The following is a 21,732-nucleotide window of genomic DNA, read 5'->3' on the forward strand; positions in this document are numbered from 1 at the left end:
ATTATTAATATACACATGTCACTGTTAATAATGCTAATAATCGTGGGCATTTATTGACTGTCTACAATGGGCCCAGTGCTGTGACGGATGCCTCATGTTTTTGTAGCTCAGTCTCGGGGTGTGTGCACAGAAGGTGGACAGGACTTACCCAAATGGGAGGAGGGGGTCCCAGGAAGAGGCCACGGTGAGGGCAGAGAGCGAGGAGGGGGAGGGGAGGTACATAGCGTGATGGGTGAACACAAATAGTTTGATGGTGTTGGATGGTGAAAGGGGTGAGGGCTGGGGGTGTGAGGCAGGAGGCGCAGCCAGGACTAGACCCGGCAAAGCCCCTGGAATGCTCTTCTGAGAACTGTGCACGTTATCCTGCGGGCATGGGGCAGGGGGCCACAATTAAATGCCGATGGGGCACAGCTTTATCCCTCCCTCTGGCACCATTCCCGCCCCCCCACTCCGGGAGCAGGACCAGGTTTGAAGATTTCATTAAGTATCTCTCAGGTGGGAAAGCAATGGGGGGGGCACTTGGGGGTGAGCCAGATTGACTGATGCTATGGGGGTGGGTTCCTCTCTTTGCCTGCACCCCACTGCCGGCCCTGGGCTCCCAGAAAGAGCTCGTTGTTAACGGCAAGGTCTCAGGCCACGGGAAGTATTTTTAAGGCCCTAAGGAAAGGGCAGCGATGCTCAAAGCCTCAGCTGCCTGGGACCAGCGTGCAGAGCCCTGCCTTCCCCAGGGGGACTGAAGGAGACAGGTACTCAGGGTGAGCCCGAGGGACCGCCGTGGAAGGTTGATCTTGCTTCCTTTCTTCTTCTCTCTACTCCTCCCTCCCTCCCTTCCTTCCTTCTTTCTTTCTTTTTAAAACTTTAGTTGACACCTCACCCCATTAATGATCAACTCCTGATATCCCCCAACATTCGAGTATAAAAAACACAGGGCAAAGACCAATTTTTTGACTGTTGCGGGTCTGGAAGTGAGAATGCCGGGCTCCAGCCGAGGGCCAGGGTCTCACTGTGACTTTGCATTGGAATCACGTGGGGAGCTTTTAAAAAATCCCAGCGCCCTGGCCCGCTCCCCACACTCTCACGGGAACGGTCCAGGGAGCAGCCCGGCATCGCGACTTTGAAATCTCCCTGGGTGATGCTAACGAAATCAGAGACCAGCCGTCCTTGACTTTGACTGAATAGTCGACCGTCCTGGTCACATGTCATTTAAAAAGTAGTGTATATTTTACACCACAGCCTCATATACGTTATCTTATTATGTTTTTTTCCAAATCTCTGACTTCAGTATTGATATCTCCATATTATTATAGACGTGGAAACTGAAGCTCAGAGAGGTGAGGAATCTTGCCCAAGGTCCCACAGCTGGTAAGTAACAGAGTTCAGACTGAAAACTCATTCTCCTGATTCCACCTTGAGATTCAGTTTCCCTTTCTCCGAAGTTAGGAGGTTGAGCTAGATCAGAGATGGTAAATACAAGGATGGAGACCACCATTCTCCCTTCTACACCCTCAGCAGGTGTCGCTGTCGGATTAAGGCACTTTGTTACTGAGCGAGAACAGAACCTCAGAATCCTTCTCAACACATCACCCTAAAGCAGAGATTCATTGGAACTGACACAAGAGATGAGACCACTTTGGAGACCTGGGCTAAATGATCCTGAAGGACCCTTCTATTTGTGACAATCTAGATTCCATGAGTAAGGCTGATGCCACCGCCAGGTTAGGATGTGGGCCAGCCATGGGATGCTCTCTGAGCCCGCTTCCCAAGCCGCTGCCCCAGGACAAGCCAGAGAGATTCCAGAATTGCTTGGGCTCCTCCCAGCAACTCCCGTAAAGGCGGTGCAGCCTAGCGGTTAGGAGCAGAGATACCGTCGCCAGCCAGGCCTGGCTTTAAATCCTGGTACAAAGATGCAAGCCCACAGCTTGGCGCCTCGTACGCAGAAGGGGCTTGACAAATGATCGCTTAAGCCAAAATGAAACATTAATAAATATACAAAAAGTCAGCACTCTAGGCAGACCCCTGACCCCCTGCCCCCTGCCGGCTCCATCCTTCCACCTCCCTCTTTTCACTCTTCTTGCCTTTTCTCCCTCACTCTCTGCCTCTCTCCTGTTTCTCGCCCTCAGACAGACATGCCTCCTGGCTCTCCCTGTACTGGGTTCAGAGAAAACCCAGCTCTCTGTCAACCAAGCTGCACCTGGCCAGTACCTGGTACCCAGACCATAGTATTCACAGCCTACATTTATTTTGTGCTAAGCATGTTACACATATCAACTCATTAACCTTCACAACAACCTCACCAGCTACCTACTGTTATCTCTCATTTGTGCATGATGACACAGCATCAGAGAGGTGCAGTAACTTACTCAAAGTCACACAGCCAGGAAGTGGTCCTCATCAGGTTTGCAGACACAAAGACCCACAGCCAAGGGCTGCTCCACATATAGGCTCAAACTGCCTCACAGGCAGAGTCCCTCTTCCCTGATACCCCAGCCACGCGTGGGAGAAGGCTTCATGCCCAATGGGCGTTTCATCCGTGATTTCCAGTTCCCCAGTAAGAACCTACAGGGATTTCTTGCCTGTGTGATGGAGTAATAAGACTGTGGGCTTTGAAAGTGGGGAACGCTGGGGTGTAATCTCTCACCAGCCCATTGAAAAAGATCTGTGTAACTTTAGGCAAGTTATTTCTCCTCTCCAAGCCTCAGTTTTCACATCTGGGAAGTGGTGTCATCAGCCTGCCTCCCAGGGTCACCGTGCAGAGTGAATGCAGCACTGGGCACAGCTCTCGCCACGTAGTAATGGCCAGAGAACGTCTGTGGCAATAACCTACACAAAGTGCCGGTACACAGTCAGTGCTCCATACATGCCTGTTGGGAAACTAGGAAGGTGCATCCAGAACACGGCGGTGCTCAGGAAACCTGCATAGCAAATATCACGGACTTCAGTATAGATGAGACATCTGACACATAGTGGGTCCTCCAGAAATGTCCCCACATTGAGCACAGTTATGTCCTCTGTGTACAGCATAGAGTTGCTGGTCAATAATGTCTGTAGTGAGGTACCCAGCACACAGTAGTACCTCAAGGAAGGTTTGTGGTGCTCTAAATGGAGGGAGGGTACCAGGCACATAGTAGGGGCTTGATACATCTCTCTTATTGAACGGATGATGGTGAGGGACCCAGCACATGCTTCTCAAGAAATGTTTATGGGATAGAAGTGAAGGGAAGGTACCAGGCACATAGTAGGTCTCAGTAAACATGCCCGGGCAAGCTGAGTGGCACACAGTAGGTGCTCAGGAAGGGGTAGTCCCATGGCCTCCCAGTGGGTCCTTCCGAGCCCAGGCAGCCGCCCGCCCCCCTCCACCTCCTCACCTTTGTTGTAGAGAGAACCGTCGAAGTAGTAGCTGCCAGTGTAGAAGCCGGTGGCCAGCTCGATGAGGTGGCGAGCCCACGTGTTGCCGGCGCCCGGGAAGCTGGCCAGTGCGATGAGCTGCTCGGACTTGGCTGGGAGGAACCTTCTGTCCATGCAGCGGTTGTCTGCAAAGGGCAGGGCACCCACATGGGTCAGTGGCAGGGCTAGATATAACTTGTCCGGAAGGGACCAGGGTGCACATGATGAGACCCCTTCTGGGCCTCAGCTTCCCCATCTGTAAAGTGGGGGAGAGGGTTCCTCCCTCACAGGGTTGATGTGGGGGTTGAATGAGATCATGTATGAAAAGGGATGAGCACATAGTAGGAATTCAACAAAATCTGCTAGGAGCATGAGTCTTCTCTCCTGCCTCAGTTTCCCCTCTGACACAGTGGTCACTCTCTCATATCTGCCCCCCCTTTTCTTCCTCAAGGGGCATCCATCTACATGGGATCCAGTGCAAGGTTCTTATCTTGGCCTCCAAGCCCTGTGTGGCCTGGCCCTTGCACCTTCTCAGGCTCATCCCACCCACCCTCGCACCTGCTGGCCATCCGGTGTCCCTTCCCTTCCTCACATGTGCTCTGCTCCTTCCTGCCCCAGCACCTTCAGGCATGCTCTTCCCTCGGCCTCACTGCCCCCTACCTGCCTTTGCCAGATGGACTGCTTCTAGAACTGGTACTTCCTCCCTCCCTCCCTGCACTCCCCGGGCTACCATCACTGTGTGTAATGCGTACTGTAATATATGTTGCTCAGAGAGACGGATGGATGGGGAGATGGGTGGGTGGTGGTTACACGGATGGATGGGTAGGCGGGTGGCTGAATGGGTGGTTAGATGGATGGATGGGTAGGTGGGTGGGTGGATGGGTAGCTAGATGGATGGATGGGTAGGCGGGTGGGTGAATGGGTGGGTGATAGATGGGTGGATGGAAGGATGCATGGGTGGAAGGATGGATGCAATGGTGGGTGGATAGATGGGTGGAGAACAATATCTAAATTGTAGGACTCTTGTAAGGATTAAATGAAATAATGCATGTAATATGTTAATACACCAAAGAGCTCAAGAGGGTAGTTACTATTTTTCTCTAGCCCTTGACATCCCCATCTGTGAAAATGGTGGGCACAGGTGAGTACCATGCTGATACTCCTGTTTCTCTGGTTTTACAGAGCCGTCAGGATGCCACTCCGGACAGAGCTAATGGGAAGCGTGTGCCTCAGCCCCTCCCACTGCATCCGTCCTGGAGCTGAGAAGGCACGGTGGTGATTTCTTCTACTCCCTGCACACGTAGGGGAAGCTGAGGGAAGGCCCAGCAGAGCGAGCTCCGCAGTGGAAAAGGAAGAGAGAGTCCTGGGTTTTCAATCCCAACCCGTCTTCTCCTCTCTGGGCCGATGACCCCAGCCCTTATTTCCCGTGAAGGGACGGCAGGCAGACTTCCCTCCCCTCCCTGGATCTCCTGCCCCCTGAGCTCACGAGGCTGCTCTGCACATCCTCTTCTGCTCCCCTCCCACTTCTAGGAGGAAGGGGCCGCCCCCTGCTCTTGTGGCTTCCCACCACCTCCTTCCTCCTCCCTAAGCTCCTTGCTCCATCCATGCCCCCTGCATCTTCCCTGTCTCTCAGTGGGCTCCATCTCATTAGCATTCAAACATGAACAAAGAGCTCCATAGCTTACAACATCTCCCTCCAGCAGCCCTCTCTGCCCTCACCCCATTCAGCCACCCTCCTGGCACACGTGTCCACACCCCATTCCGTTTCCTCCTTCTCCTGGCTCCAACTCTCACCTCTCTGGGCTCCGCCCTGCACCGCACCAGCTCCTGCTAAAGTCACCAGTGACCACCCAGTGTTCAGCCCAGCCTCATCTCGCCTGACCACGCAGCACCCTCTAAGACCGCCCGTCACACCCCTTTCTCCTAATTCCTTCCAAGACTTTACAGGGCTCTTTCCTGTGCTGCATTACCTGCCGCTATTGAAATCTTCCCAGGACCTGCGCTGAATTCTCACACCAGCCCTCCCAGGGAAAAGTCTGAAGTCCTCCAGTTAAATTCCAATTCTGCCACCTGTGTGCTGGGTGACCTCGGAAAAATGGTGGATCTGAGCCTCAGTTTCCTCATCTGCAAAATGGGACTGTGAACAGCGATCACGTCCCGGGGTTGTTAGGAGGGTCAAGTGGAGGAGGCACGGTGAGTGTCAGCACAGGACTCACGCACCGTCAGTGTCAATCAATTATATTGTTGCTACAGCCAGAGGCCCAACTCTGGTCTCCCAGCATGCCACGCTTAATCTGTTCCGAGGAGAGCAGACTTTGGGAAAAATAAACCCGGTCTTTGGTCTGGGAATGGTTTTCATGGAACACACTGCAAAAAGGAGCCTAGATGGAGACCTTTCTGGTATGTTATGTTTTATATTTCGATAGGGGTGGGGCTCACCCGGGTGTCATGAAATAGTACACTTCAAATTTGTACATTTCGCTCTATGTCAATGTTACTTCAAAATATCATATGCAAATATTGAATTATCATTTATGATATGCATGCCAAAGGGTAACGATGTTTGCAACTTGCTTTGAAATGCTGCAGAAAATAAGAAGGATGGTGGGATGGAGAAACGGAGAGGGGTGTGTGGTAAACATAACAGAGGCTGGCCAACGGGAAGTCTATGGGCTGAGTATATGGTGTGCACTGGGTCATTCTTTCAATTTTTTCTGGAGGTTTGACATTTTTTCACAGTAACATGTTGGGAGGGAGAAAGAACTTGGCCTCTCAATTTCCTCAGAAAACAGAATTCTCCATTCAAAGACTTCCTGGGAGGCCAAGACCAATTTTGACGTAAAGGATGTTTTTTCAGCACTAAAAAGAAAGTTTATTTGTGCTTAAGCTCCATAAATCGGAGCAGATGCTGGAGGCGGTATTGTCTATAGCTTTGGAGTCAGACAGACCTGGCTTTCCATCCAGAGTTGTCATGGCCGAGCTGTGTGACATTGAACAAGGCTCTTCACCTCTCTGAACCTCGGTTTCCTACCTGCAGAATGGGGCTAATAAACCTTACGGGATTAAATGGATAATGAGTGTGAAGTATTTGCAATGGATGTCGAGAAGCTGTGGTTAAGAGCGCAGGACCCAGATTGCCTGGGGTTCGAATCCCAGCTCTGCCCTGTCCCAGCTGTGTGACTCTGGCCAAGCTACTCAACCTCTCTGTGCCGAGTTGCCTCATTTGTCAAATGGTAATAATAACAGCACCTGTGTCATTGGACTGTTGTGTGGACTCGACGAGTTAATTCAGCCTAAAGGGCTTAGACAGTACCTGGCACACAGTAGGTGCTCAATAATTATTTGGTTCCCGGCAGGAGCATCAGGACTTGGCACATAGTAGGTGCTTAATAAGTGCCAGCCATGGTGGACCAGGCTCTAGGCAGCCTGACGGAGCGCACGACTCTCTAACCTCCCCAGCATGTAGGGACTGCAAGCAGGACATGGAAAAATTGAAGAGCAGTCGTGGCCCGGGGGCGGGACACTGGGAAGGAGCAAAGTCATCAATTAGGGCTCTTTGTCTGCTGTGGTGAAGGCTCCAGTGTCTGTTTCGCCCACATCTGAGCCGTTCATGGTCATGGGATAATTAATCTGTGTGTGACCCTCCCTGCAGGCTGGGGCAGCGCAGATTGGCACAGACTCAGCAACACTTCCCGAAAACCAGCAAATGCTCATGCTTCCTCGCTGGAGTGGAAACTCAGCCCAGGGCCACGCTTGCTAAACACGTTCCTGTAGGTTTGGCCTGTGCAGTGCCCAACCTGCCCAACCATACGTCGTGGCCTGGTTCTTGGGAGATGAAGAGGCGGTCTAGCCCAGCGGTGTTTAGTTGGCTCTCCAGGCTGCAAGGGGTGTGGGGAGGGTTCTTCCCACTGTGGGCAAAGGTTTCTACTGGCACTTCGGAGTCAGAGACATGAAAGCAAATCAGTCTTGTAGATGTGTAATTGTGGCCACTTCCGAATCCCTCTGGGTGTTGCTTCTCCCACCCTGTAAAACGGGGATGATATTGCCCTGATCGTAGGCTTACTGTGGGCTTCACATCCTTACACGAGATGAGGCTTGGCATAAGACTGGTGCATAGTAGGTGGTCAGCATGCTCAGATATTGGGAGCCCTTCAGGGATTTCCTTTGGGCTGAGTGTCCCAGCACGGGACCTCTCCAGGTGTCACCCGCCTTCTGTGACGCCTCAATCAGGAGCAAAGGTTTCCATCCAGAAATTTTATAAATGGCGTGACCTCAGGCAAGTTCCTTAACTGCATTAAGTCTCAGTTTCCCTTCCTGTGAAGTGGGCACAAGGACGGTTCCCGCTTCAGAGGAGAGCTGAGGGGATTCAGCAAGAAAACGCAAACGAAGGACTTGACACTGAGTCTAGCACAAAGAACGGCCTTGAGAAACCCTGAGTGCCACCGGCAACCCCAGCTCCACCACCACCATCACCACCATCATCACCACCATCATCGTCATCGTCATCATCACAGTCCCAAGAGACGGAAGAGGAGAACTACACTAAGTGTGGGTTCCATTAGAAAAGGCAGGCTAGAGGAGGAAAGGAGGAGTGGCCAGAGAAAGAGAAGAAGAGACTATAGACCGATTTCCAGAAGCCTAGAACTGGAAGGGCCTTTGGAGATCAACAATTGACAGCTGTGTTTTACAGATGGAGAAACTGAGACCAGAAAGGGAAGCGACTTGTCCAGGCTTATGCAGGGCATCAGTGTTGGAGACCCCAGGCCTCCCACTCCCAGCCCGATGTCTTCCCACTCAGCCTCGCTGCCTCCATTATACGGAAAGAGCCACCAAGGGGGTCCTCAGTATGAGGGATGGAGATGAGGGTCTTTAGAACCCCCCGCCCCTGGCCTGGGGCCCTCCATGTTGCCCGTCCAAGATCTCTAATCTAGCCAAGTTCACCAGGCCTGCCCCCTGCCCTCCGGCATGCACAGTAGGTGCTGTATGGAATGGACTGACCAGGGCACCTCTGGGAGGGAGGCCATCGGGAGACCATCTAGGGGAGGCTGGCTCACCTTGGACCTGCGTCTGGTACACGATGAAGTAACTTGGGGTCCCACAGCTCTCGAACTCCTCCGCACTGCACTTCTGGGCACAGAGCTGCTCGTCCTCTCTCTCATGGAGGGGAAATCGCGTGGTGGGGAACCCACAGTGGCAGGCAGTGCCCGCAAGGGCCGCCAGTGGGTACTCCTGGGGACAGAGTGGGACAGGAAGAGAGTCACTACATCCTGGGACTGCCCGGACTCCAAACGCATCCCCTTATTCCCTTCTCCATCACTCTCCCAGACCTGGGGTCCCCAGACTTCATGAGTGAACCCTACTTTTATGATTTTGCCCCATCTAGGTACACCCTGTGCTTTTATATTTTCCAGCTTTATTGAAGTCTAATTGACAAATAAAAGTTGCATATATTTAAGGTGCACAGCTTGATGTTTTGATATATGTATGCACTGTGAATGAATCTCCACAATCGAGCTAATCAACCTATCCATCGCCTCACTTAGTTACCATTTTCTTTTCTGTTTTCCTGTACTATTATTTATTCATTTCCTTTAAGTCAACTTGCCTTTTTGAAACTTAAATTTTAAAGGAAACTTGATATCACTCCCCAAAGTAGTGCTTGTGGAGAACCAGCATTTCCGTACATTTCCATATGGTAACGGCAAATACTGTAGAAACCAACAATGTCATTAAATTCTAACCAGGCACTCTGCCTGCCAAGACTCGGAGCCTGGGGTTGGGTCCATTTTTCCTGCAAAAGGGAGATGAATTGAGGGTAGAGAGGTGGGAGAGACGCTTTAGCACCGAGATGAAGCTTTCTCCCTGGAGGACTTGAAAGAAAACTGAAGAAGAAATGCCTTTCTCCCAGTCATGCATCGCACCATGGCAAATGCCCCCTGGTCTGATGGCGATATGAAGCCCACGCTCTGGGAAAAGCTGTGTGACTTCGTTCTTTGAAGCTGAGGAGGATATTGATACCTACGTGTATGCACAGTCTTGGTTGGCAGAGCTGCTCGCGATTGGTTTATTTGTCCTATGGAACAGCCAAGTGGGAGCAGGAGGGACCTGAGGTCTGGAGGGCAGTGGAATGTCCCTCGTCCACTCTGCCTCTATTCCGAGCCCACAGTCCTGAATTCTCCCTGGTGGCTGGTCCAGGAATAATCTGGTAACAAACCAAGGTCGTGCCTATGTGGCTGATCTGTGAGCTTTGCCACGGTGGGTTTGGTTTCTTTCCTAACAGATAATGAGTATGAACTGTAGCCCCTCGCTGCAGAGCAGAGAGAGAAGCTGAGACTCAGGTGGGTCAGCCTGGGCCATGACTGAGGATGTTTTCTAAGTGGTGACACATATGGGAGCCTTCTCTGACACTGTAAGCCTCAGACCCTCTGCCACTTGGCACAAGCCACTCTGTGCCCCTGCCTAGTAATCCCCTCAGTTTCACTCCTTTGGCCCCTAGGGGATCAGAATAAACTGGAAGAAGGAAGTTTGCAGGGGGGCCTTCCTCTCCTCTTCCTCCTCCTGCCCACCCACACACCTTCACTTCCTTCCAGTCCTGTGTACAGCTCCACCCTTTCTTACACTGGTTTGCCCCTTGACCTCGCTGTCGCGTGTGTGTTTGTCCCCCACCTCCAGCTGATCTGTAGGTTCCTCCAAGGCCCTCAGGGGCCTCAGAGAGTGAGGAATGTCCACCTGGAGGGGATGCCATGGGGGGATTCCTGCCCGAGAGAGGGGGACCAAATGATGGTCAAACTTCCTTTAATCTCACCAGCCTTCCAGGACGCCTCTTAGGAGCAGAGCAAGCACAGGAAATGCTTGATGACTTGAGGTCACCTGGCTGCCCTGGAATGGCTCTTGGAAGCCTCTCTGTGGGGTCTCTAGGGTGACTCAGAAATTAAGAGCATAGATTTGGAGTCAGTCCCAGCTCTGCCGCTTGCCTGTTCTGTGAGTTTGGGTGAGAGACTCTGCTGTTGGAGCCTTGATTTTGTCATCTGTGAGATGGGGATGAGAATTACCAACTCCTAGCCTTGCAGTGAAAAGTAAGCTGTGTGACCCGTGGCGCGGAGGGCTGCACAGAGGACGTGCTCAGGAAGCAGAAGCCTCTGGGATGCTGCAGCCTCTCCGTCTTCCTGAGGGATCCTCCAGGGATTCTAAGCCTCAATGAGAGGAACGGCCAAGCAGGATGACTCAGAGCGGGTGGGGGCGTTCAGGTGTTGGGGCGCAGGCTGAGCACCCAGGAGGAGCCACAAGGCAGGCCCCCAGCAAATGCCGGTGTCCTTGAGGATACAGACCATATCTTGTTGACTTTGCATCCCCAGCACGGAGCACAGGGTCTGGCACAAAGGCGGTTCTCATTAAATGCTGGCTGAGTGGATGAAAGAAATGGGCAACCGCCTTCTTGTGGTGGGCGGGGATTGGACCCTCGTGCCATTAGCTCGTCTTGGGTGAAGGATGGAGCTCCTCAGACATCACTGAGTGCCAGTAATGTGCTTAGCTCTGTGCTGGGTATTGAGGGGGCACAAAATATTTAAGGCACAGCCCCAATCTTGTGGAGTTCACTGTCTGGCTAGGGAGGAAGGGTAAACAGTCAGCCATCAAGGATCTCAGGCTGAGAAAGGACCCATAGATGACCCAGTCCAACTGCTATTCCATGCCAGAAGTTCTGGACGCCACACCTGCCCTGCCTCTGCTTGCACACCTCCAGTGATGGGGAACTCACTCTGTCCCAAGGTGGGATTGTCCTTGTCCTTACTCACAATCTTCTACTCATGCTTCTAGGCCCCATTCAAATGTTACCTTAATCCCTGAAAATTCCTTACATACTGCCTCAAAGGGAAAGCAATTGACCCTGTGTAACTCCTGCGCCTTGGATCCACGGGAAACGGTCGCATCCCTCTCCCACGTCACAGATCACAGTGATGACCTCCCTCATCCCAGCAATGGCTTCTCCAGACAAGCATCCCATTCTTTCAGCGGTTCCACCCCACCCCTCCCTGGAGTTCTGTGAGCAGGACCCTGGGCTCACCTTCTCTGTGCAGAGGTCCACGCACTTGTCCACGGACATGTTCAGCATGGCGGCCGTCACAGGCAAGGCCAGGGAGAGGTTGTTGGGTCTGCGGAAGCAGCCTCGGAAGACAGCACTTCCATCTGGAGAGCCAGAGGGAGAAGGAACAGTCAGAGCTAGGCTGGGAGAACCACCTTCTGAAGGAAGCACTTGCAAGTTGAAGCCCAGAGAGGGCAAGAGTCTTGTCCAAGGTCACACAGTGAACCAAAGTGGGGACTCATGAGCTGGATAATTCAAAGAATGGTCTCCTCAACCCTGGCATCTTTGTCAACCATCCAGGTCACTAGATGTTCTTTCCGGGCCACATCATCCCCTTTTCTTGGTCAGCATTCCTATGTCTAGCTTCCTTATTATCAACGGTGACAGCTCCCCATTCAGGGAAATGACATGCCGTGGAGGGTTCTCGTGGTCTCGTCAGGAGAGGGCTGAGCGTTTGAGCATTGAAGAAAGACAAAGGCCCAGGGCTGTCCTGTCACTCCTCACAGCACCAAGGTGCCCCTTGCCCTCCCATTGTCCTGGACATTAGGGGGACACTCTGGGCCACAGGAGTCTCTGCCCACCCAGGGCTGAGCACCCGCAGGCTACAAGGGACTGATCTGTCGGAGGGACTTCCATTAGGATAACCTCATCTGGAAATATCCCAGTTGCACAATAGAAAATTTGGAGGCACTGCTCTCCCATCCGTAGAAGTCGCCCCTCCACAAAATACCCAGAGGAGTTGTCTTAGGCTGGTTTCCTGGAAGCAGAACCTGAGACAGCGTTCTGCAGAGGGTGTGCTCTCAGGAAGAGGGGAAAGCCTGACAGGGCAGGGGCGGAGCTAAGCAAGCAGGAGACCTCAGCGGGGGCCCGCCTCCAGCCTGGAGTGTAAATTGCACCACATGGTTGGTATCACTTTAAGGAAAGGGGTTTGGCCCCGTGTGACCCCCTCCCCAATGTCTGTCAGTTATTGGCTGTGGGACATAACGTCCTTGGAGAGGCTGCTCCCGTTGGGCCAAGGGTCATTTTTCACACAAAGGGCAGATGTGACCACTGGCCACCAACAGTTGCTGCAGAAAAGGGGAATTGGGTGGGCACCCATCGCATCCACTGCAGAGGGACACAAAGGTTTATCAATAAGGATGCTCATTGCAGCATTCATTTAAATTAACACGTGAGAGACTGGAAGCAACCCAGGTGCCCATCAAAGAAGTATTGGACAAATAAAGCACAGAATGTCAACACAATGGGATTCCACGCCCCCGTCAAAAATAATGGTGTGCAAGGTTACTGTGGAGAGCTGAAGATGTGTTCAAGATACGATGTTAAATAAAAACTGAGCATATAAACTCCACGTATTATAAAATGTCAGTTTTATACAAAAGCTATCTCCCAATATAAATCTCTAGAGGGACATACACCAACATGTTAACAACCATGATTATCTCTGAGTTTTGTGTCAACTTGCCGGGCTATGGTGCCCAGTTGTTTGGTCAAACGTTGGTCTAGGTGTTGCTGTGAAGGCATTTTGTAGGTGTGATTAATATCTACAATTAGCTGACTTTAAGGAGACTTAAAGGCGATTACCTTTGATAATATGGGTGGGCCTCATCCAATCAGGTGAAGGCCTGAAGAGCAAAAGCTGAGGTTTCCCAGAGAGGAAAGAATTCTGCTTCAAGACCACAGCATTAAATGTTGCCTGAGTTTCCAGCCTGCTGGCCTGCCCTACAGCTTTCAGGCTTGCCAGCTTCCACAATTGCATGAGCCAATTCCTTAAATAAGTCTCTTAATACATATATTTAATTGTGGCCCCCTGCCCGCAGGATAACGTGCACAGTTCTCAGAAGGGCATTCCAGGGGCTTTGCCGGGTCCAGTCCTGGCTGCGCCTCCTGCCTCACACCCCCAGCCCTCACCCCTTTCACCATCCAACACCATCAAACTATTTGTATTCATCCATCACGCTATGTACCTCCCCTCCCCCCCCTCCTCGCCCTCACCATGGCCTCTTCCTGGGACCCCTCTTCCCTTTTGGGTAATTCCTACCCACCTTCTGTGCACACACCCCAAGACTGAGCTACAAAAGCATGAGGCATCCGTCCCAGGGTTGGGCCCATTGTAGACAGTCAATAATTGCCCACGATTATCAGTATTATTAACACTGACATGAATACATTAATAATAATAAGGGCCACAATGAAGGAGTGCCCTGGGTACTGGGAGGATAAAGGAGAAGAACACCCAAGAATGTCAGAGACATGGCAAAGCAGCCAGCAGACACGAGAACCCCAGTCCCGCCTTGGCTTCTCCTCCCCGGAACGCAGTGTCTTCACCAGTCAAATGCCCACGGGCAGCTCTGCTCTTTCTCACCATTGGCCTTGGGCAAGTTTCCTCTCCTTCTGGAGCCTCAGTGTTCTCTTCTCTAAAAGGGAGGCATGAATATTGGGTGGACCATTCAGAGAGGAACATGAATGAGGCTGGTGAGCTGTGAGTACAGTGGAAGGGGCAGGCAAGGGCCTGTGGATCTGTCTGTCTCCGTGCCACCTGCCTTTAGGCTTAACCGGAAGAGAGGAGGAGGAGAGAGTCGAATCCTTCCTTGGCCTCTTTCCACGTGATTTTCTCCTGCCTGCTGGACATCAGGAGGCCAGACTGCAAGGGTGGGAAGGGGAAGGCAGACTCTGTAAGCCCAGCTCTGCTGAGCTTGGTCTCCCTTTGACATTTAAGCATCTGCTAACGAGTCCCTGACCCTCTGAGCTTAGAGAGGAGGGCTGAGGTCAATGCCCTGAACACCAAAGAAGGTGAGGTTGTCAGAGGCCTTGAAGGGCCAGAGAGCAATCAGGAGCTATTGCCGTGAGTCTCTCTGGTCAAGGCGTGCGGGGAGGGGAACGGGCTTGGGAAGTCAGTTCCAGGAGCAGTTAACCTGTTGGATGTGGGGTCTCCTCACAGTCTTGCCCAGTCTGCCTTTGGGGGGAAACCACATGGTCACAGAGGCCTTCGTGATGTCCAGCAGGAAGGTTGGACCCCCCAGAGATCTGGGGATCGGCTTGGGGGTCATCGCTCTTTGCAGGTTGCTCTCTGTTGTGGCTTGGTGATCAGAATACTGAGAATATGCACAGTAGCCAAGACATCTAATCCTCTCACTAGCCTCAACCTTCCTAACACTCTTTTGTGATACAAAGAATTTTGGATTTCCATGGCAATAGGCAGATGCCTTCCTCTTTGCAAAAAGCTCTGGTGTCCAGCAGGAAGGGAAAAGGCTTGAAATTCAGACAGACCTGGCTCAGCCACTTCCTTAGCCACGTGTCCTTGGGCAAATGTCTTCACTTCCTGAGGCTTGGTTTCCTCATCTGTAAATGGGGATCTTCATATCTGCCCTGCATGGTTGGGCTGGGAGTCCATGCGATGGCATTTACAGGGCCCGAGACCTAACTAGGACTCAGTGAATGTCTCTTCTTGCTCCTTTCTCCATCACTTGTCTGTGATATGTGAAGGGTGGTGAGATCCTACATGGCAGGAGCTGTCAGTGCCCCATGAATATGCTCCTGGCACTCACCATTCAAGCCTAGGCTGACAGTGACCTACAGTAAATACCCAGGATGCTGCCTTGGGGCCTGTGAGGGACAGGCTGGACCTTACAAAGAGTTAATCTCCCTGGGAGCCACCCTCAGCCTACGATGGGAGACGGCGGGAGGATGAATACTGCAGCTTCCTGCCCTTCTGGCAGGACACCTCTGAAGCACATTATTCACCATCTCCCAGGGTTCCCCAGTGGGATTAAGCTTCAGCCGTCCTCAGTGATGACCTTCTTTGTAAAGGAGCTTGTATTGGCTCCTTCTCTTCCCTGCCCCCTTCTCCACTCCCCTACAGGTGCACCCTGGGGTCACCTCCCAAGCAAACCAAGGCTTACATCCTTGTCTCTGGGGGAGCCCAACTTACAACATCTTGGATCTTGGGGTGTGTTTAATCCACAGGGAAATCCAGCATGGAGTTCAAGCCCACTGCTCTTCACAGCCCATAGTCTGTGAGAATGGCGCCCCCTGGAGTTGTGCAGTGCATAGCCCATGGACAATAGCCACAACCCTGGGTAGTGTCTTCCTACTGACTAACGCTTACTAAAGAATGACGACAACGGAAATAACATCAGCGATTTACTGTCTGTCATCAATGCTAAGTGTGTTACATTTATTGTTTCTCAATTAACCCTCACAGCAACCCATACTATTATCCTGTTTTGCCGGCAGAGATCTTGAGATGTAACAAGATTCGATTGCTCTTCAAGGTCACACGGCAAGTGAGGAGCAGAGTTGGGATCTGGCCCCAATCTTGTCTGACATGGCACCCTAGTTTCCCACCTCTCTGCTATTCTGCGGGAGGCCTGCCCCATCCTAACGTGATTGGGCCCCAGAGACCCCATGCCAGCCACCTGAATTTCCCAGAAACCCTCTCAGGCCCCACAGTAGGGGTCCAAGGATCACAAAGGCCCATGCCCCACATTCTGATAATGTCAGCTCTTCATTGCCAGGCCAGCTGGGAGGGTGCACGACCTCAGCAGCTTGGGGTTTTTACTAGCAAGAGGTGAGCAGAGCAACTGTTCATCAACTCTCTTTGCTGGGGGCAGAGGAAGAACAGCCCGGAACCAGCTACAAGTATCTGTGAAGTCCTGTCATCTCTTTGTTCCGGGGCTTCACAAAAATGAGGTAAATGTCACCAGGCATCAGCTTAAAGGCAGGCGTGGAAGAGTTCTCCTTGGTTTGAAAGAGGCCCCCCCCCCCCCCCCCCCAGGTAATTAGGCCAAGCTCCACTGCATTAAAGATGCCGGCGAGGAGGAAAGGCAGTGAGCTGGGAGCTGCTAACGGCTCCCTAGAATCAAAGACAGATTGAATCACACAAAAAGCCTAACTCTCCGAGGAGAATTCAAACCAGCTATTTTTAGGCATCACCAAAGGCTGTTGGAATTTCCAGTAGCTTGAACTGGGTGCTGCGCAGAGTCAACTGACGAGTGTTGATTTTTGGAAGAAGGGAGCATCACAGGTACTCTGTAACAGGCACTGTGTCACGTGCTCTCTCGATTTTATCTCACTTGGTGGTCATGGCAGTCTTTAAAGGTTGGAATTGTCCCCATTTTACAGATGAAGCACTTGAGGCTCAGAAAACAAGTGGCTGGCCAAAGTCAACCCAGTGAGTAAGTGACAGAGTTGGGCTAGAAACCGTGTCTGCCTGATTTCAAAAGCTACATTGCTCCCATAGCCTTCCTGGATTTTGTTTAGGGGAAAAGAGTAAACCAATTCTCCCCCACCATCATGTAGCAGAAGGAAAGTTTTCTAGCTATCATTTCTTGGCCCTACACAGCAGAACTCATGAAGGCCCATATGAATTATGAAATTCAGGGATCCCAGGCATGTATCAAGGGAAAGGAGAGGCCTCTAGGCCCAGCAGAGAAGGAGCTAGACGTGGTCCGTCCGTCCAGTGAGACTTTTCACCATCATTGGAAGCTCCCCTCCAGCAGAAGTGGTTAGAATGGAGCATCTGTGAGCATGAAGCACAAGTATCGCACAAAACTCCTCTTCTAACTTTCCAAGACAAAACATGGCCAGATAGCAGTACACAAAATCCACTATGTAAATTGTGAAGCATGAGTCAAGGATGTATTTTTTTTCAGTGATAATGTAAGCTTCATAATACTTTGAACAAGATAGAGAAGAAAAAACAAGAGGAAAAGTGCTGAACCCTGGGAGAGGCCTGGCTGCAGTCCTGGGGGCTCGGCGGCCCTAAAGGAAGGTCAGAACCATGGACAGCCACCCTCGGGATGACTTGTATGCGTTCCGTGCGGGTCTAATGAACCTTGAGACGCAGATCTTGCAAGAATCTTTCAGGCAAATGAAATTTCTTGCAACATCCTATAAAGCCATAATGTTCTCAAATCACCAGCAGGCCTCTGCCCCTGGGAGGAGAGCTACACTTGTCGACACATTTAGCAAACTGCTGTGAAAAATGTATTCCAAGCAAGAAGGAAGTTCATTTCTCGGTTCTTTTGTAACAAGGGCAAAGAGTCCATGTGACCGAGAGCCTGAGTCAAGGCAGAATAGCAGGGTGCCTGCAGACATTTGCTCTGCCAAGCTTTTAATGCCTTCACTACTGTGGGAGAATTCCATCGCCTCAGAAACACGTAGGATGGCTCCCTACGCAAGGCGGACGCCTCACCAGCGAGGTGCTTGGGAGCCAATGAGCCTCCTTTGGATCTTCATAATCATTAAGAGTTCTGTGACACTGCTCAGGTAAACATAATTAGGACACCATGTTGACATGAACTAATGACTCTACAAATGGAATCTGGTTTCCCCATACCTGTTTCCCGGAGTGTTTCCCATTTCTCTGCCTGATGTAGTACATGCTAGTGTCATGTGCCGGTACCTTGAAAGGCCTCCCTTTCTGATTTATTTGTGTATAAATCAGATCCCAGGAACTGAAAGCCAAGGATGCCACCGGGTCGGAGCAGAGACATTGGAGATTCCTTGTTGCTTAGAGTCAGGAAACAAGGCAGAAGGAGAGATCGGGGGTCAGGGAAGGAAGGCGTTAAGCTGGAGCCAAGGAATTCCCCCAAAAGAGAGGAGATGGGGCTCAGAATCCAATAAAAGAAGTCAAGGGGTCTATAGCACTGTAGCAAGGAAGCACCTAGATTAGAAGTCAGAGACTGGGTCCCAGCCGTGCTCAGTCCATAAGAAGCACTGTGACTTTGGGAAAACCATGCCTGCCTATTGTTTCCTGCAATTGCCTCTAGGCTCCTGCACACTCTATTCCTTTGCCTAGATTTCTCTCCAACCCCTTGGTGACTTGTCTTGAGTCTGGATAGACTCCTTTTCTACATCAGGCAAAGTCCTAGGCATCCTCAAGGCCCTAACCAAACAGCCCTGCTCTGTGGAGCCTCCCTGAGGGCTGGTCAATTTAACCACTCCTGCTCTGTGAGCCTCAGTTTGCAAAACTGTAAAATGGGGCATCAGTGAGGAGGGTGCTTCCAACAGGAGATTCAACACATGACATTTGCTGGCCCGGATTTCTTTTGCTCATGGCTGGAGTCTATGTTCCTCCTTTCTCCCGGAAATCTCTGTTGCTCCCTTGGCTCCTGCAAACAGAGCCCCCTGTACGTACCCCCCATGCTGGAACAGATCCCACTGGTCCTGAGTCTCTTTCTCCACCAGATGGTGAGCTCCTCGAGGGCAGGGGCTCTGCTTTATTCTCCATCCACCCTCTCCGAGCCTAATCCACGTGGGAGGCCACCAAGGGTTTTGGTTCAATGAATGGTCCCCATGTTCTCTCCATATACCATGTTGCCAACTGGGAGCTCACCAAGAGTCCCAAAGTGACACATTGTCAACCATCCACCTCCTTATCCAAGTGACCTCCAATCTTATCTCAGCCATAGTAACCTTGAGGTTAATAGGGCTTAGATTTTCTTCTAGTCTCCAGCTGAAGGTTCCCAAGCTTCAACCCTTATTCAGTGATGATTCAGTACAACTTGGGTGCACTTAGAGAACCCAGGACTCCACTCTCAGTAGGAATGAATGTGTTCCCCTTCTTGGACATAAGCACAGAGATTCCCTTCTCAGATGGAACAAAATGCCAGTGAGGTAATTTTGCTACTGCAGAGGTGGGCAACCTGGGAGGTGCAGAAACATTCCTGCCAGCCTCAGGGGCCACTCTCCAGCAACCGCCCAGCCCTCCCCCTGCTGCGAGGGGAAAACACACCCTATTATAGCAGAATCCAGTGGTCTTTGTGCATCGAGGCTTGTATATTTCAGCTGATCGAAAAATCTTTGATGGTCCATGACAATGTCACTATACCATTGATCACACATAATAGTATGTGTGTGTGTGTGTGTGTGTGTGTGTGTGTGTGTGCGAGAGAGAGAGAGAGAGAGAATGTCCAGATTACCCAGCCAATCTTAACATTAACCAGAAGGAGTTTTGGCTAATATCTGGCTAACGACGTACACAGCCCAATTCTTATTATCTCATCCACTAGACGTTTCAGTGTCAGTTGCATTCCCTCTGTATACCCATTACTCTAAGGCCATCTCTTCCAATGATGAAAGTCACCATCAAAATAACATAAATATTGGCGTAAAGGGATCCCTGGTGAGGATGATAAATCTGCTGTCAAATTAAAACCTCACTATGTTAATGGCCAAACCAGAAACTTGCTGTGTGGACATCCTCCAGCCTGGATTTCACACAGCACCTCTGCCCTCTGCCAGCCAGGCCTTCAGACCCGGGTGAACTGGGGTGACCTGGGGAGGTAGATGGTGCATCCGTTTGTAGAAACCAGCCCCTTTGCAAAGGGGCAACGTGTTTGACCCCATGGCAGAGCAAATCTTGAACGGGGTTCCCAAAACTCGGGATTTGGAAAACAGAACATTATCAAGCAAACTGACAATGAATTTTTATAAACAATGACACTCGCGTGGAAGAGGCGTCTCCTTGCCTGCAGACAGGCGTTAACATTCTGCCAAATTCACCTGTGTGGGCAGGCCTACATCCTGGGTGGGGCTTGTCAGCTCGGCTGAGGTCTAAGGCCTCATTGTTCAAAGTGTGGTCCATGGACCAGCATCCGAGCCTCACCTGGGAGCTCCATAGAAATGCAGAATCTCACCCCGACCAGCTGAATCAGAATCTGCATTTTAACAAGATCCACACGGGGTTCACTGGCACATTCAAATTTGGGAAGCGCTGGGCCAAGGGTTAGTGATGTGGCTGTGGATTCCTGTTCCTGCTTCTGGACTGCGTCAGAAGGGTAACCAGGAGAAACCCCAGCCTCCATCTTTCGTCAAGGCCCATTAGCTCTTTCTGTAGGTCAGAGGGTCACCTTTAATTAGACTGTGTGACATTGGGCGGGTTTACTTGAATTCATTAAGCCTCAGTTTCCTCACTGTAAAATGGAGATAATTAACAATGGTAACCACCTGGAAGGCGGTAGTGACGGTAAATGAGATCGGGCCTGCGGTGGGCTCAGCAGAGTGCCAGGCACACAGCAGATTCCCCCTAAACAGAGATTAACTGCTACTTGACACCCAGAGAGGGGACAATGGAACAGTGTCCACAGAAGAGGGGCCAGCTCCTATCCTCTCCTGTTCATGCCTGTCCCTCCCTCAGTTTGGAAATTGAAGGTTTTTTCCAACAAGCTTGAATCCCTGATAAGTGAGGGGTAAATTCTCTCCATGGGAGCATTCAACAGGCGAGCTCTGCAGTTGGCTTGAACCCTTGGCTGCTTACAAGCTGTGTGACACTGAGCCTCAGTTTCCCCATTGGTAAAATGGGAGCAGAGGAATAATAGTGTCCATTTCAAGGGTCACTGTGAGGTTTGCACGTGCTATTCCATATAAGGCACTTAGAAAAGGAAGGAGTGTTTGCTGTTGTCATTGTCATTGTCACCCCCATCATCCTCATTAGAGACAACCTGCTTTCAGAAAATCAGGCTCTAGGTTGGTTTGTCAAGGTGGAAGACGGGTGAGAAAGAGGGGTGCACGGGCCCAGAAGGCAGCTCAGGAGGGGAGGGAGAGCAGAGAGCACGTGGAAACATTCGAAGTAGCTGGAGCAAAAGTCACTGCGAGGGGTAGAGTGGGAGGCGAGGCTGGGGCAGGGCTGTGGCGGCCTTGGAGGGCAGCCAAGGGCTTGGAGGGATGGGGAGCCATGGAAGATGCAGGGCAGACATGCAGGTGGGCGAGGGTCATGGCCAGCGGGCCAAGGGAGGAGCCGCAGAGAGGGGCAGGGGCCGACTCACGTACACCTGCGGGCCGACTCCTGGGCCAGCTGCAGCCGGTAGACGGACAGGCGGTTGGCGCCACCGCACACGCTGCCCCGCTCACCCTTGCACTCCATGTCGCACTCAGCCTCGCTCACATTTGTCGCCTGGATCTTGTGGCCGCAGTAGCACTCGGCGCCGAACTCCAGCCCGGCATACAGGTAACCCCTGGGGGAGGCTGCTGTCAGGCCAGGGCAGGTGCCACCATGGAGACCCCAGGGACAGGGAGACTCACCCGGCGTGGAGACCCAGGGGATGGGAGGGCTCTGGGGACCAGAACCCCCAGGGATCACCCACCTGCCTTCATCCCAGCTGATGTCTTACACCCCATACACCTGCCCACACAGACACACCATGTCCATATTCACACCACCGTACACACCATTAGCACATGGCATGCTTCACACACACACCCAGACACCATGTCCACATTCACACCACCGTACACACCATCAGCACATGGCATGCTTCACACAC

The 21,732-nt window shown here is 51.7% G+C and overlaps 1 protein-coding gene across 4 annotated transcripts in view; it reads right to left on the bottom strand.

Moving 5' to 3' along the window:
* The window catches only part of WSCD2 (WSC domain containing 2), a 108,409-nt gene that overhangs the window by 13,196 nt on the left and 73,481 nt on the right, over window positions 1-21,732 (bottom strand). For all 4 annotated transcript variants that reach the window (XM_046639084.1, XM_046639088.1, XM_046639086.1 and 1 more), the window contains exons 4-7: window positions 21,239-21,423; window positions 11,447-11,568; window positions 8,439-8,613; window positions 3,366-3,530 (exon numbers count right to left, since the gene is read on the bottom strand). In XM_046639084.1, the coding sequence (XP_046495040.1) occupies window positions 3,366-3,530; window positions 8,439-8,613; window positions 11,447-11,568; window positions 21,239-21,423 (647 nt within the window). The remainder of the gene's footprint in view (window positions 1-3,365; window positions 3,531-8,438; window positions 8,614-11,446; window positions 11,569-21,238; window positions 21,424-21,732) is intronic.

Source organism: Equus quagga, chromosome 15, assembly GCF_021613505.1.
Source record: "Equus quagga isolate Etosha38 chromosome 15, UCLA_HA_Equagga_1.0, whole genome shotgun sequence".
Taxonomy (NCBI): Eukaryota; Metazoa; Chordata; class Mammalia; order Perissodactyla; family Equidae; genus Equus; species Equus quagga.